Below are 12,322 nucleotides of genomic sequence, written 5' to 3'. Positions count from 1 at the left end.
CGAAGAATTGATGCTTTTGAACTGTGGTGTTGGAGAAGACTCTTGAGAGTCCCTTGGACTGCAAGGAGATCCAACCAGTCCATCCTAAAGGAGATCAGTCCCGAGTGTTCATTGGAAGGACTGATGCTAAAGCTGAAACTCCAATACTTTGGCCACCTGATGCGAACTGATTCATTGGAAAAGACCCTGATGCTGGGCAAGATTAAAGGCAGGAGGAGAAGGGGACGACAGAGAATGAGATGGTTGGATGGCATTACCGACTTGATGGACAGGAGTTTGGGTAAACTCCAGGAGTTGGTGATGGACAGGGAGGCCTGGCATGCTGCAGTCCATGCAGTCACAAAGAGCTGGACACTGAGCAACTGAACTGAACTGAACCCTGTTGATGGTGGACATTGTCAGGAAGTCCGAACTAGTCAGAAACAAATCTTACTCAACTAAACAGCTCTGATGGCAAATTAATGTTTTGTTCACCTTAGCACAGATAGCCCAGACCATAATTATTACTTGATTAAAAAGAGAAATGGTCTCCAATGGCTCTTTAAGCTTTTAAGATAATGGTTCTGAAGAATTCCTTGGTAATTATAGAAAATGTTTATTTTAAATTATTTCCTTGTCAATTTAAGACATTGCAGAGGTTACAGTGAACTATTTCTCATATAAGAACTAACAGAAAGGGGTATGTTTGATGTAATCATGGCCTCCCCAAATTATACACACACACATGTATATACTATATATATAGTATAAACAGGGAACATTGTGCATGAATAGATGTATAGTCTATCACTGTGGCATACTAAGACCTCCATGAGTTATTATGTTAGCAGAACTACAGACATATTTAATGGGAAAAGCAAGCATTCCATTAACTTGGTCAAGTGAAAGAAAGTGAAGTCACTCAGTCGTGTGCAACTCTTTGTGACCCCATGGACTGTAGCCTACCAGGCTCCTCTGTCCATGGGATTTTTCAGGCAAGAATACTGGAGTGGGTTGCCATTTCCTTCTCCAGGGGATCTTCCCGACCCCGGGATCGAACCCAGGTCTCCTGCATTGTAGGGAGACACTTTTACCATCTGAGCCACAAGGGAAGTTTGTTGTTTTTTTTTTAACCTGGTTAAACAGTAAAAATCAGCTCGTGTCTTTTGTTTTTTTAACCGTCACAAAAGTGCACCCCTATCCCGGGCTGAATTGTTTCAGGCAAGCCTTCGTCCTTGGTAAATTCAGCAGGCCGTGCCATTTACACACCAGCCCCCACCACTTCTGCGAGTAGGACATTCTCCTGAGACTGCTCTCCTTAACCTCATTCTGCGTATTGTATTTCTAGCTGTGTGCCAAGATAAGAACTTTCCCCATTAACAGAAGGGCTCTCAACCTAGGCCCTTTCTAGGCATAGGCCAAGCCTTGGCTAACAAGAACTATACGAGCAAAGGGATAATTTTTCTTTTTTTTAATTACCTAAAGAAATGTGATTAGAGTTCCTTTCAAAGAACCTTTGAAATTTCTTTATACAGTTATGTTACCACTTGAGATTTAAGATGTGTCCAGGTATAAAATATTTTTTACACCTTAATTTACTCTTAATTCATTTTTCATATACTCCACACTTATATAAGATGAGGTAAGTGAAAAAGCTTAGGTTTTGAATATCTGCCTTTATTTTACCAGTTTATAGATACATGTTGAATGTCACTGTTGCTAGAGGAATACATTATTAACTTAGGTGTCAGAATTAGAAAGGTGTCCTATCCCTGGATTTTTCTGATAAAATATGTTGCACCTTGAGATGTTCACATGGAACCAAAGGTATCTTTCACCAGATATTTTAATCTCATTTGAAAACTTGTCCTTGGTTCAGGGAAGTACTCTGAAATCAGACCTGTCTGCCTCTCAGCTCTCTCCTTTCTTCTTGGAAGGGAGAAGTAGTGATGACATCTCCTTGAAAGCTCTCCCGCTACAGTTTAAAGCTACTGGCTTTCGTTCTCTCTCCAAGTTGAGAACAGTTCACCACTATTTTCTGTTTTAAAATCCTGGAAGATTTGACAGTTGCTAGTAAGAACACACCAAGCTTCTCTTTTGGGCACTTTACAAATCCCGTCATTAAACTTCAACGTTTTTTTAGGTTTTTGATCTCTCTCTTGACCACCCTCTGGGTGATGTGTCTTTCCCACCTATCTTGAATTGTTATCAAATAAGAACGTGGCCAATAAAAAGGGAGGATTAAAGAACATGGCTTCCTTTCAGCTTCTGTTCTGAAATGACAGCAAATAGACTAGAACTTAACTTCTCAGACTTTTAATGAGTAGTACTGATGTGCATTTAAGAACTATGCTGCCTGGGTTTGGTTTCCATATTTACTGCTTTACTAGCTGAGTTGTCTTGAGCAAATTTTTTAACCTCTCTATACCTCATTTTCCTCAACTATAAACTGGAGATCATAATGGTATCTCCATTGAGTTACTCTAAGGATTAAGTTAACATACATAAAGAGTTTGAAACAGTACCTGTAAATATTAACTATTATAATTATCATCTAAGTATGGAACTCAAAAGTTGGTTATGAGCCTTATGATCCGTACTGGAAGCTTATTCTGAATTCTAGCCATCCTGTTCATGGTAACTTAAAACACTAGGTCATTGTATTGTAATTGTGATATTAACAAACCTGGCATTTTTCTCTGAAAAATGTAAGGCATGAGAATATTAATTCTTATAATCTGTTATTTTTTAATATTATAATTGGCCCCATGTTTCCTAACTGAATTGTCTTAGCTCTTTAAGTTGTGATTGTAACATGGTAAAATGAGGTTTTCCTGTGATGGACTGTAGTGACCAGCCACCTCACGTTTCTTGGAAGTAAAGGGTTTCTTGGGACAAAGGACTTTTACTGCTAACACTGGGAACATCTTGGGCAAACTGGGATGGTTGGCCACTCATTCCAGTTATAAAAGTACTGTGGAATGTGGAGTAGAAGAGAAGGAGGAAGCAGTAGTAATATTAATCTCATCAAATCCAGAAGAATTCTCAGTACACCACCACAGGTCCCCTGATATTTGACTCATGTGATCCCAAATGAGTATCTGAAGGGTAGACTTGCACTGAACTAATTAATTCTAAATGTCAGGCATTTGGGCTTCATCTTTTGCTGTTACCATCATCTGTGGGATATATTTCTTCTCCTTCATTTTATGCTGTTACACTTTCCTCTGACCAGTTTTTTGCCTTTTCTTTTTTCCTTTTTAGGTCAACTCAAATCAAAACATACTCGTGGGATAATGCCCAGGTTATCCTGGTTGGGAACAAATGTGACATGGAAGATGAGCGAGTCATCTCAACCGAGAGGGGCCAACATTTAGGAGAACAGCTTGGTAAGAAACACATTATTAAATTAACATTAAAAGAACATGTTAATCACTTGTAACACAGAACAGAGTCCCAGCTAATTGCTAAGATGAATTAAATGAAAAGACTGTCAACCCGACAGTGGAAGCCAACACAATATCTGTTAGCAGTACATGGATTTTCTCCCCCTTTCTGTGGCATCCTTAGAATACAAGCACAAGTACAGAAGCAAAATAGACAGCCAGCATTTGGGTCTAGAACATGGTGTTCCGACTCTCATTGCATAAAACAGGATATGCCTTGTTTGCTATTTCTTTGGGGCTTTTCCTCTACATACAACGCTTTACACTGAGAGCACATTATTATTCTATGTGATTGTTGTTTTCAAGTTTCTGTTGGAGGAGGGTGGATAATAGGCACAGAATAGGTTGCATTCGATTTTGGTTCTAAGTACACTGGTGGCAATATGTGTCACAGTTACAAACCTCTTTGAGGCTCAATGTCCTCGTCTTTTAAGAATAAGTATCGTGACTCATGCCTACTTTATTAAGTCTTTGTAGATAAAAGCAACTGAGATGAGAAATATGAAAAAACTTGAGAAATGGAAAAGCCAATTCAAATGTAAAAGACTCTATCTAGGGAAAAAATGTTGGAGTCAGTAGGGTAGAATTTTGGTACAAAGGAGGGGATCATGACTGAGTTTTTAAAAAATAATTTTTATTGCAGTATAGTTGATTTACAATGTTGTGTTAGTTTCAGGTGTACAGCAAAGTGAGTCAGTTACACACTCACACTCACACTCACACTCTCCCTCCCTAGAGGTTTCTGTAACTGTCCTCATTTCTTTTCATTCTTTTGTCTCTATTCTGCTCTGTGGCGGTGACTCCACCATTCTATCTTCCAGCTCACTTACCGTTCTTCTGCTTTCTGGGGTAATTTTTAAGTTATTATGTTGTTCACCTCTGTTTGTTCTTTAAATCTTCTCTTTTTAAAACATTTCTGGTATCTTCTTGGTCTATGCCTCCATTCTTTTTCTCAGATTTTGAATCATATTTACCATTATTACTCTGAATTGTTTTTCAGGTAGATTGTCTATCTTCTCTTCCTTTGGTTGTTATTTTGGGTTTTAATTTTTGTTGCTTCATCTGCACACATTTCTCTGTTTTCTCATCTTGTATTTCTGTGTTTGTGGTCTCCTTTCCGCAGACTGCAGGATCACAATTCCTCTTGCTTCTGGTGTCTGGCCCCTGGTGGATGAGGGGTTGGTCCTGGGGCTGGTCCTGGGGTGAGGTAGGTGTCCCGGTGGGAGGGACTGGCACCTGCCCCCGGTGAGTAGAGCTAGGTCTTGTTCCTCTGTGGGGGAAGGGGGTGTCAGGGGGTGTGATTTGAGGTGGCTGTGAGCTCAGTGCAACTTTAGGCAGCCTGTCTCCTGATGGGTGACACTGTTCCTATCTACTTTATTGGGCTTGAGGCTTTCCAGCACTGGGGGCTGTAGGTTGCTAGGTTGGGCTGGGTCTTGGTGCCAAAATTGGGACCTCCTCGAGAGCTCACACTGATCAGTATTCCCTGGGGTCTCCAGTTCCAGTTTCCTTGCCCCCACAGTGAGCTACAGCCGACCCTCCCCTCCCAGGAGACCCTCCAGGACCCCCAGGTGGGTCTCACCCAGGTTGCTGTGTACGCACTTCTCTTTGCTGGTCCAGTGCATGACACCTTGTGTGTGCCCTCTAAGAGTGGACCCCATTTTCCTCAGCCCTGTGGCGCTCCTGCGCTCACCTCTGCTCATCTCCAAGGTTAAATGCTCTGGGGGTTCTTCTTTCAAATGACAGACCCTCAGATTGTGTCTTGGAGGGCTGTTTTTATGTAGGGACATTTTTGTGTAGCCTATGTGGGTTTTTTTTCCTGGTGCTAAGGCTGCTTTTAGTATAGATGTCTGCCACCTCTTCTTCAGTGTATGCTGTCCATTACCCCCTTGATAGAGGGTATGATGGATGTTGCAGTGACAGAGCCTGCACTGGAATTGTTCTGTGGTTGTACAGGATCTGCTCCCTAGTTCTTGGAGTAGTAGCTCCCAGATCTGTTTCTTGGCTGTGTTTCTGATCTGTGATGTGAGTTAGGTGAGGTTGGAGCACTCCTGCTGGGACAGAAGCCATTGAGTATTCCTCCTCTTGAGCTACTCACATGCAGGTGTGCTCCTGTGTCAATTTTCGTCTGTTGTGCAGGCCCTCAGATTATACTGTTATGACATCTCTCATTCCCACCTTCAATATCTGTATACCGGCAGCTGGCCCTGGTGTTTCTTGCATGCATGCTAAGTCACTTCAGTCATGTCCAACTCTTTGCAACACCTTGGACTGTAGCCCACCAGGCTCCTCTGTCCATGGGCTTCTCCAGGCAAGAACACTGTAGTGGGTTGCAACTTCCTTCTCCAGGGGATCTTCCCAATCTAGGGATCAAACACATGTCTCTTGTACTGCAAGTGGATTCTTTCCTCACTGAGCCACCTGGATATTTCTTGAGCATTGTTTTCACCAAGCCACCAGCATAGATCCCCTGAAGTCAGGTCCCAGGATTGCAGTAATCATAGATCTGGACTCACTATGGGTGCTAAGGGGGAAGCTCAGACTTTGGCCTGGTCCAACATCCGTGTGTATGTGCTTGTAAAGTCCACAGCTGCTAAAGCTAGACCTGTCTCAGCTGCAGGAGCATTCATTGTGCATTCAGACTTTCTGCAGGTGCTGAGTGTACAAAGCCAGTTGCTGGGCTGTAAATCCATTGTTGTGTAGCCGTGAGGAAAGATTTCATCTCTTCTTCCTTAGTTGCATGGCTCCTGGGGCTCAGCTGTGTGTATGGGAGCCACCTATAAGCATCTGCTCCTGAGTCTGGCCCACAGCACACAAGCCCGCCTTGTAGGGTTAGGGAAGGGGTGCGGAGGAGGTCATGGCTGGGGGCGACTCTGGCAGGGGCCACTGCATAAGAGGAGAGGCTTCAATGGCCATGATTGATTTAAGTCAAGGCTTTACTGAGCACGTGCTATATATCCTGCACCGTGCCAGACATTATAAGGGATACTGAAAAACTATGATCCACAGTTCAAGTTCACAGGCTCAAGTTGCTTTCAGTCAAGTGGGGAGACAGAGATATACACAAGAGAGCAGGAATTATAAACAACAATAAAATAGGATAATGAGGATATGATAAGCTGGAGGTGCATGCTAAGAGGAAAGCAACAGAGGAAATGAGGCAGACACAGGTTGTGGGCAGGAGGTGTGGGAATGAAGTGGGATGGGAGATGGATAAAGAGCAATGCAGAGGGAACAGAGAGAGAATATATGGAAATGAGCAGAACAGCTAGGAAGAGGTGAATGATGAGAGGAACTAGCAATCGTATGGTTAAATGAAAAGATAAGTTTCGAATGGTCCCAAAAGGAGAGTAGAATATGAAAACCATTAAGAGGAGAAGAAACTTATGAATAAAGGGCAGAGTGGGGTAAGGATCCTGAGAGGTACACTGGGAGGACAGTGAGTGAAAAAGTTGGAACCCAGCATAATGTTATGGAAGTACAGTGGATTTGGGGGACAATTCCAGCCTTTGAGTAAAGGAGTTGGAATTGTTTCTTTTTTTCTGTATACAAGAGAGATCACTGAGGAATTCTCAGCAAGGACGAGTCTGGCTTTCTAACCTTTCTGGTCAGAACCAGAAATGTATCCAATCTAGCAATCCAGTGTATATCTACATAAGAAGAGAATGAAATGAAAGTTTCACAATACACATTTACCCTTATTAGATGATATTTGTTCTGATGCTATCCTCTTTTCTATTTTCATCTTTTTTCTTTTCATGTTTCAACTCACTAAATATATGCTAGGATCCACTAACGTGCCTCAACCCACTAAAATTTGAAAAACACTGTTCTGAAGGAGGCACTTTGGGATTAATCTGTGGGGAGTGTGTAGCATAGATTAGAGAAGCAGAAATCTTCTCAATGGGTCACTCTGTTACTTGGTCATCTCATAAATGAACTATGCACAGTCCAGTCTGAGAGACTGATCATTTCCTTATGAGATTAGTGAGCTCAATAGACTAAAGGCTATCACCCAATGACCGTAAGAACTCTCCTACTAAGTTCTTGCAGCTGCCATGAGAAGGTCATACAGCTGATGTCTGGTGTATGTGGCTACCCTTGATCTTTTATTTCATTCATAGGGCATCTCTCTATCCCATAAACATAACAATGTTTTCCACTCAAAAGTCTGAAAAACTTGGCAATCATTTCTTAGTCGTCTTAGCACCTCAGGAAGCTGGGAATAGAGAATAATAGATTCCCTGAGAGAGAGAGAAAGGAAATCTGGGAGAGATTGGCAGGGTAGCTTCCTGAGACCATCCCTCCCTCCTTGTGGTTTCTTGACGAGTCAAGCACATGCCACGTGGGGGAAGAAGCTGCTACATGGATGTAAATGACTTCTATATATAAACCTGAAAACTGTTTGATTCAAAGAAACCAAGAATGGGAGCCATTCTTGGGAGCCAAGAATTAAGTGACATTGGTACAAAAGAGGCAGGTAATGGGCTACTTTTTTTTTTTTTTTTACCACTGTAATTTTAATAAATTACTTGGGTGTTGAGAAGGTCATGTTATGGAAGGGAATTAAAATGGTGAGAACACATCAAGAAGGCAACTTTCCTTGGAATTCCACCGACTGACACAAACACAAACCCTTTTCATGTGGTACACAGATGTAGGAAATTTCCTGCAATTATGAGGCAGAAATGGTTTATGTACCCATGCAAGTTCTTCCAATGATTTCTGATTGATTTTTTTGCTCTATATTCAATAAACCCCAGCAGTTGTCTTAGCAACCAGCACTTGGGCATTTGTAGAGAGTCGTTTACCTTCTTTAATGTGTTTTTCTTCTTCTCATGACTAAATACATTTCTATAAATGATCATGAAAGATCATTTAAAAGGGAAAAACCTAAGCTTAAAGATTTTGAAGGTCTTAGCTTTATTTTTTTTTAATTACTGGTAAAATTACATTGTCCAGAATAGCATCACACACAAACAAAGGTTGGGTACTGTTTTTTAAATGTCATTACCACATCTTAGCAGATGGCTCAAAACAAAACAAAAACAAGAGTTTTATTGACCTAGTTACAATTAATTCTCCATTGTGGATGGTTACATCCATATAACATTTGTTTCTCCTAATGAAGTTACTTAATGGAACTGAGCTACAGGTGAGGTCTTTAAAACTCATATGGCGGCCTCCCTTGATTATTCAGTTTAGTTTACCAAATATTTACAATGCATCAGGTGCCTAGAAATACAGTAATAACACTACCTTTGGAGAACAACCATTGTAGTGCCTGAGTTAGACTATACAGACGATGAACATTTTTAGGTCTTCCCTTTCCCGCTTTTGTTTCATTTGGCCTGCCAGGCACGCCCTCCTTCTTGAACTCTGCCATCTTCACCTCTGTATCATGGTGTGCTCTCTCTGGCCATACCCTGGCTGTCCTTTGGAGACTTCTCTTTCTCCCTCTTGCACTTTGTCTTTCTATCCTTGGACCACCACTCTTCTCTCTCTGCACCCTCCCTTAGATACTCCCAACCACTTCCGAGGCATGAACTCTGTCTATAAACCAATGACAGCCAATCCTATCTTAGCTCTGACCCTTTCACCTGAGCTTCCATCTCCTCTACCTACCTGCCAGCTTCACGTGTTTGGGTGTGAATTTAGGATGGTCCTCTGTATCACCTGCAACTGCATCCTGTGGGATTCTTTTTCAAGTACATATCTGTCAACCATAACCCAGGCATGCTGCATCAAAGTTTCTGAAGCCCAGGAATCTTCATGTTTAAAACACACCCTTCTGCATTTTCTATGACCCTAAATTTTTAGAACACTGGCTTAAATGGCTGGGAATGTTTGGAGAATGCAGGGAATTGCTCCAGAGCTGAATATTATCCTATAGCTAGTATCATTCTTCCTGTATGTGTTTTTGACATCTCCTATAGATGCATGTACCTATAACAATATGGGAATGTTTTGAATTTTTATTTTTGTCTAAATACAAATTTATAGTATAGCAATAATCTCTATATATTAACATATACAATCTTATAATTTGTTTTCAATGTAAAAATGTTGAATTAGGAAGGATAGGACAAATAATTAAAGATATCAGTATCAGTTCAGTCACTCAGTCATGTCCGACTCTTTGCAACCCCATGGACTGCAGCATGCCAGGCTTCCCCATCCATCACCAACTCCCGGAGTTTACTCAAACTCATGTCCATCAAGTTGGTGATGCCATCCAACCATCTCATCCTCTGTCGTCCCCTTCTCCTCCCACCTTCAATCTTTCCCAGCATCAGGGTCTTTTCAAATGAGTCAGCTCTTCCTATCAGGTGGCCAAAGTACTGGAGTTTCAGCTTTAGCATCATTCTTTCCAAAGAAATCCAAGGGCTGATCTCCTTCAGAATGGACTGGTTGGATCTCCTTGCAGTCCAAGGGACTCTCAAGAGTCTTCTCCAACACCACAGTTCCAAAAGCATGGACCTTTGTTGGTAAAGTAATGTCTCTGCTTTTTAATATGCTATCTATGTTGGTCATAGCTTCTCTTCCAAGGACCAAGCATCTTTTAATTTCATGGCTGCAATAACTATCTGCAGTGATTTTGGAGCCCCCCAAAATAAAGTCTCTCACTGTTTCCATTGTTTCCCCATCTATTTGCCATGAAGTGATGGGACCGGATATAACTGGGAATAAGAACAAAGAAATTTTGGGAGGAGAATGGATTTGCATTGCCTTGAAATTTTAGAAGAATACTTGACACATTTTTACAAGCTCTGAATGGGCAGAAAGTGCAGAAACTCTGAGGTCTTCTAAAAAATGAAGTCAGAGAAACAAAAACTGCAAACAAACTAATTGCTTTTGGAGAGAAGTGATTTTTTAAATAACTAATTTATAAGGATACAATTTTGTGTTTTTAATTTGTATTCATACTTCTTCCCAAAGCAAATAATATATATATATATCCTATTACTCTCCATTCAAATAATTGTCATGATATCATGTGCCTATATTACTAAATTCCAATCCCATCTTCTCCATCCTTCCTCCTTGTCCAGCACAGGGGCCCTATGAGGATCTCTGACAACTATAAAATATTCTTATACTTTGCCATCTTTCCAGCCTGTAAAATGTGGTTCTCCTTCTTTTCACCTCTAATTATTTTTGTTTTGATTATTCATCTTCAAATGTTTATTAAACACCTATAACGATATCAAAGAGTCATGATATATCATCCTCCTTGTGGAGCTTAATGTGTGGTCTGCATATCAAAAATATAATAAAGTATCATGAATATACAAATTAAACAGGACTGGAATACATTAAAATGTGTATAACTTGAAGGATGAAGAAGGGACATGCAGATCTATAATACAAGTAAATGGTTCCTTCTGTTTTAGGAATATGAAGACTCCCAAAAAGGCACATTCTTATGTCTATAAACTCTGAAACATTGATTCAATAAAGACTGGCTTAGTTAAGCAATTCTCCAAGGGAATAATCTCTTGAAGTAGAAAAAGGTAAATTAAAGACAAATCGGAAAGGATTCCTTCATTTAACAAGGAATATACTAAATTGTATCTGGAGGAGGGAGGTGGTACAGACAGGATATACAGTTGCTTCCCTGAAAGTCTAGATAAATCAAGTGAGGCAGATGCACCACAGCTAATAGAGTCTGAATTCTTTTGGGGACATTTCTGTCCTGTCAAGAATAAGAGTTTGGACATGTTGGCTATGAGGCTCCATATGACTTGATATCACTTTTAGAGACATGTTAAAACTAGGGTGGATGCAAACCAGATCTTCAATAAATGCTAAAGGATCTTCTCTAGACAGGAAATACAGAAAAGGTTTATAAACTTGAAACCAAAACAACAAAGTAAATGGCAATGGGATCATACTTATCAATAATTACTTAAATGTAAATGGGTTGAATGCCCCAACCAAAAGACAAAGACTGGCTGAATGGATACAAAAACAAGACCCCTATATATGCTGTCTACAAGAGACCCATCTCAAACCAAGGGACACATACAGACTGAAAGTGAAGGGCTGGAAAAAGATATTTCATGAAAATGGAGACCAAAAGAAAGCAGGAGTAGCAATACTCATATCAGATAAAATAGACTTTGAAATAAAGGCCGTGAAAAGAGACAAAGAAGGACACTACATAATGATCAAAGATCAATCCAAGAAGAAGATATAATAATTATAAATATATATGCACCCAACATAGAAGCACCCCAATATGTAAGGCAAATGCTAACAGGTATGAAAGGGGAAATTAACAGTAACACAATAATAGTGGGAGACTTTAATACCCCATTCACACCTATGGATAGATCAACCAAACAGAAAATTAGCAAGGAAACACAAACTTTAAATGATACAATGTACCAGTTAGACCTAATTGATATCTATCAGGCATTTCACCCAAAAACAATGAATTTCAACTTTTTCTCAAGTGCACACGGAACCTTCTCCAGGATAGATCACATCCTGGGCCATAAATCTAGCCTTGGTTAATGCAAAAAAATTGAAATCATTTCAAGCATCTTTTCTGATCACAGTGTGGTAAGATTAAATGTCAACTACAGGAAAAAGACTATTAAAAATACAAGCATATGGAGGCTAAACAAGATGCTTCTGAATAACCAACAAATCACAGAAGAAATCAAAATATGCATAGAAACACATGAAAATGAAAACACAACAACCCAAAACCTATGGGATTTAGTAAAAGCAGTGCACAGGTCAGGTGGTCTGGTATTCCCATCTCTTTCAGAATTTTTCACAGTTTATTGTGATCCACACAGTCAAAGGCTTTGGCATAGTCAATAAAGCAGAAATAGATCTTTTTCTGGAACTCTCTTGCTTTTTCCATGATCCAGAGGATGTTGGCCATT

At 40.3% G+C, this 12,322-nt stretch overlaps 1 protein-coding gene across 2 annotated transcripts in view; it reads left to right on the top strand.

Moving 5' to 3' along the window:
- RAB3C (RAB3C, member RAS oncogene family) overlaps positions 1–12,322 on the top strand; it is a 301,373-nt gene that overhangs the window by 261,006 nt on the left and 28,045 nt on the right. For both annotated transcript variants that reach the window (XM_010853485.1, XM_010853483.1), the window contains exon 4: positions 3,244–3,368. In XM_010853485.1, coding sequence (XP_010851787.1) covers positions 3,244–3,368 — 125 coding nt within the window. The remainder of the gene's footprint in view (positions 1–3,243; positions 3,369–12,322) is intronic.

This window comes from Bison bison, unplaced genomic scaffold, assembly GCF_000754665.1.
Source record: "Bison bison bison isolate TAMUID 2011002044 unplaced genomic scaffold, Bison_UMD1.0 scf7180017864328, whole genome shotgun sequence".
NCBI lineage: Eukaryota > Metazoa > Chordata > Mammalia > Artiodactyla > Bovidae > Bison > Bison bison.
Note: the sequence above shows the minus strand (reverse complement) of the source record. Positions and strands in the feature narration are given on the sequence as shown.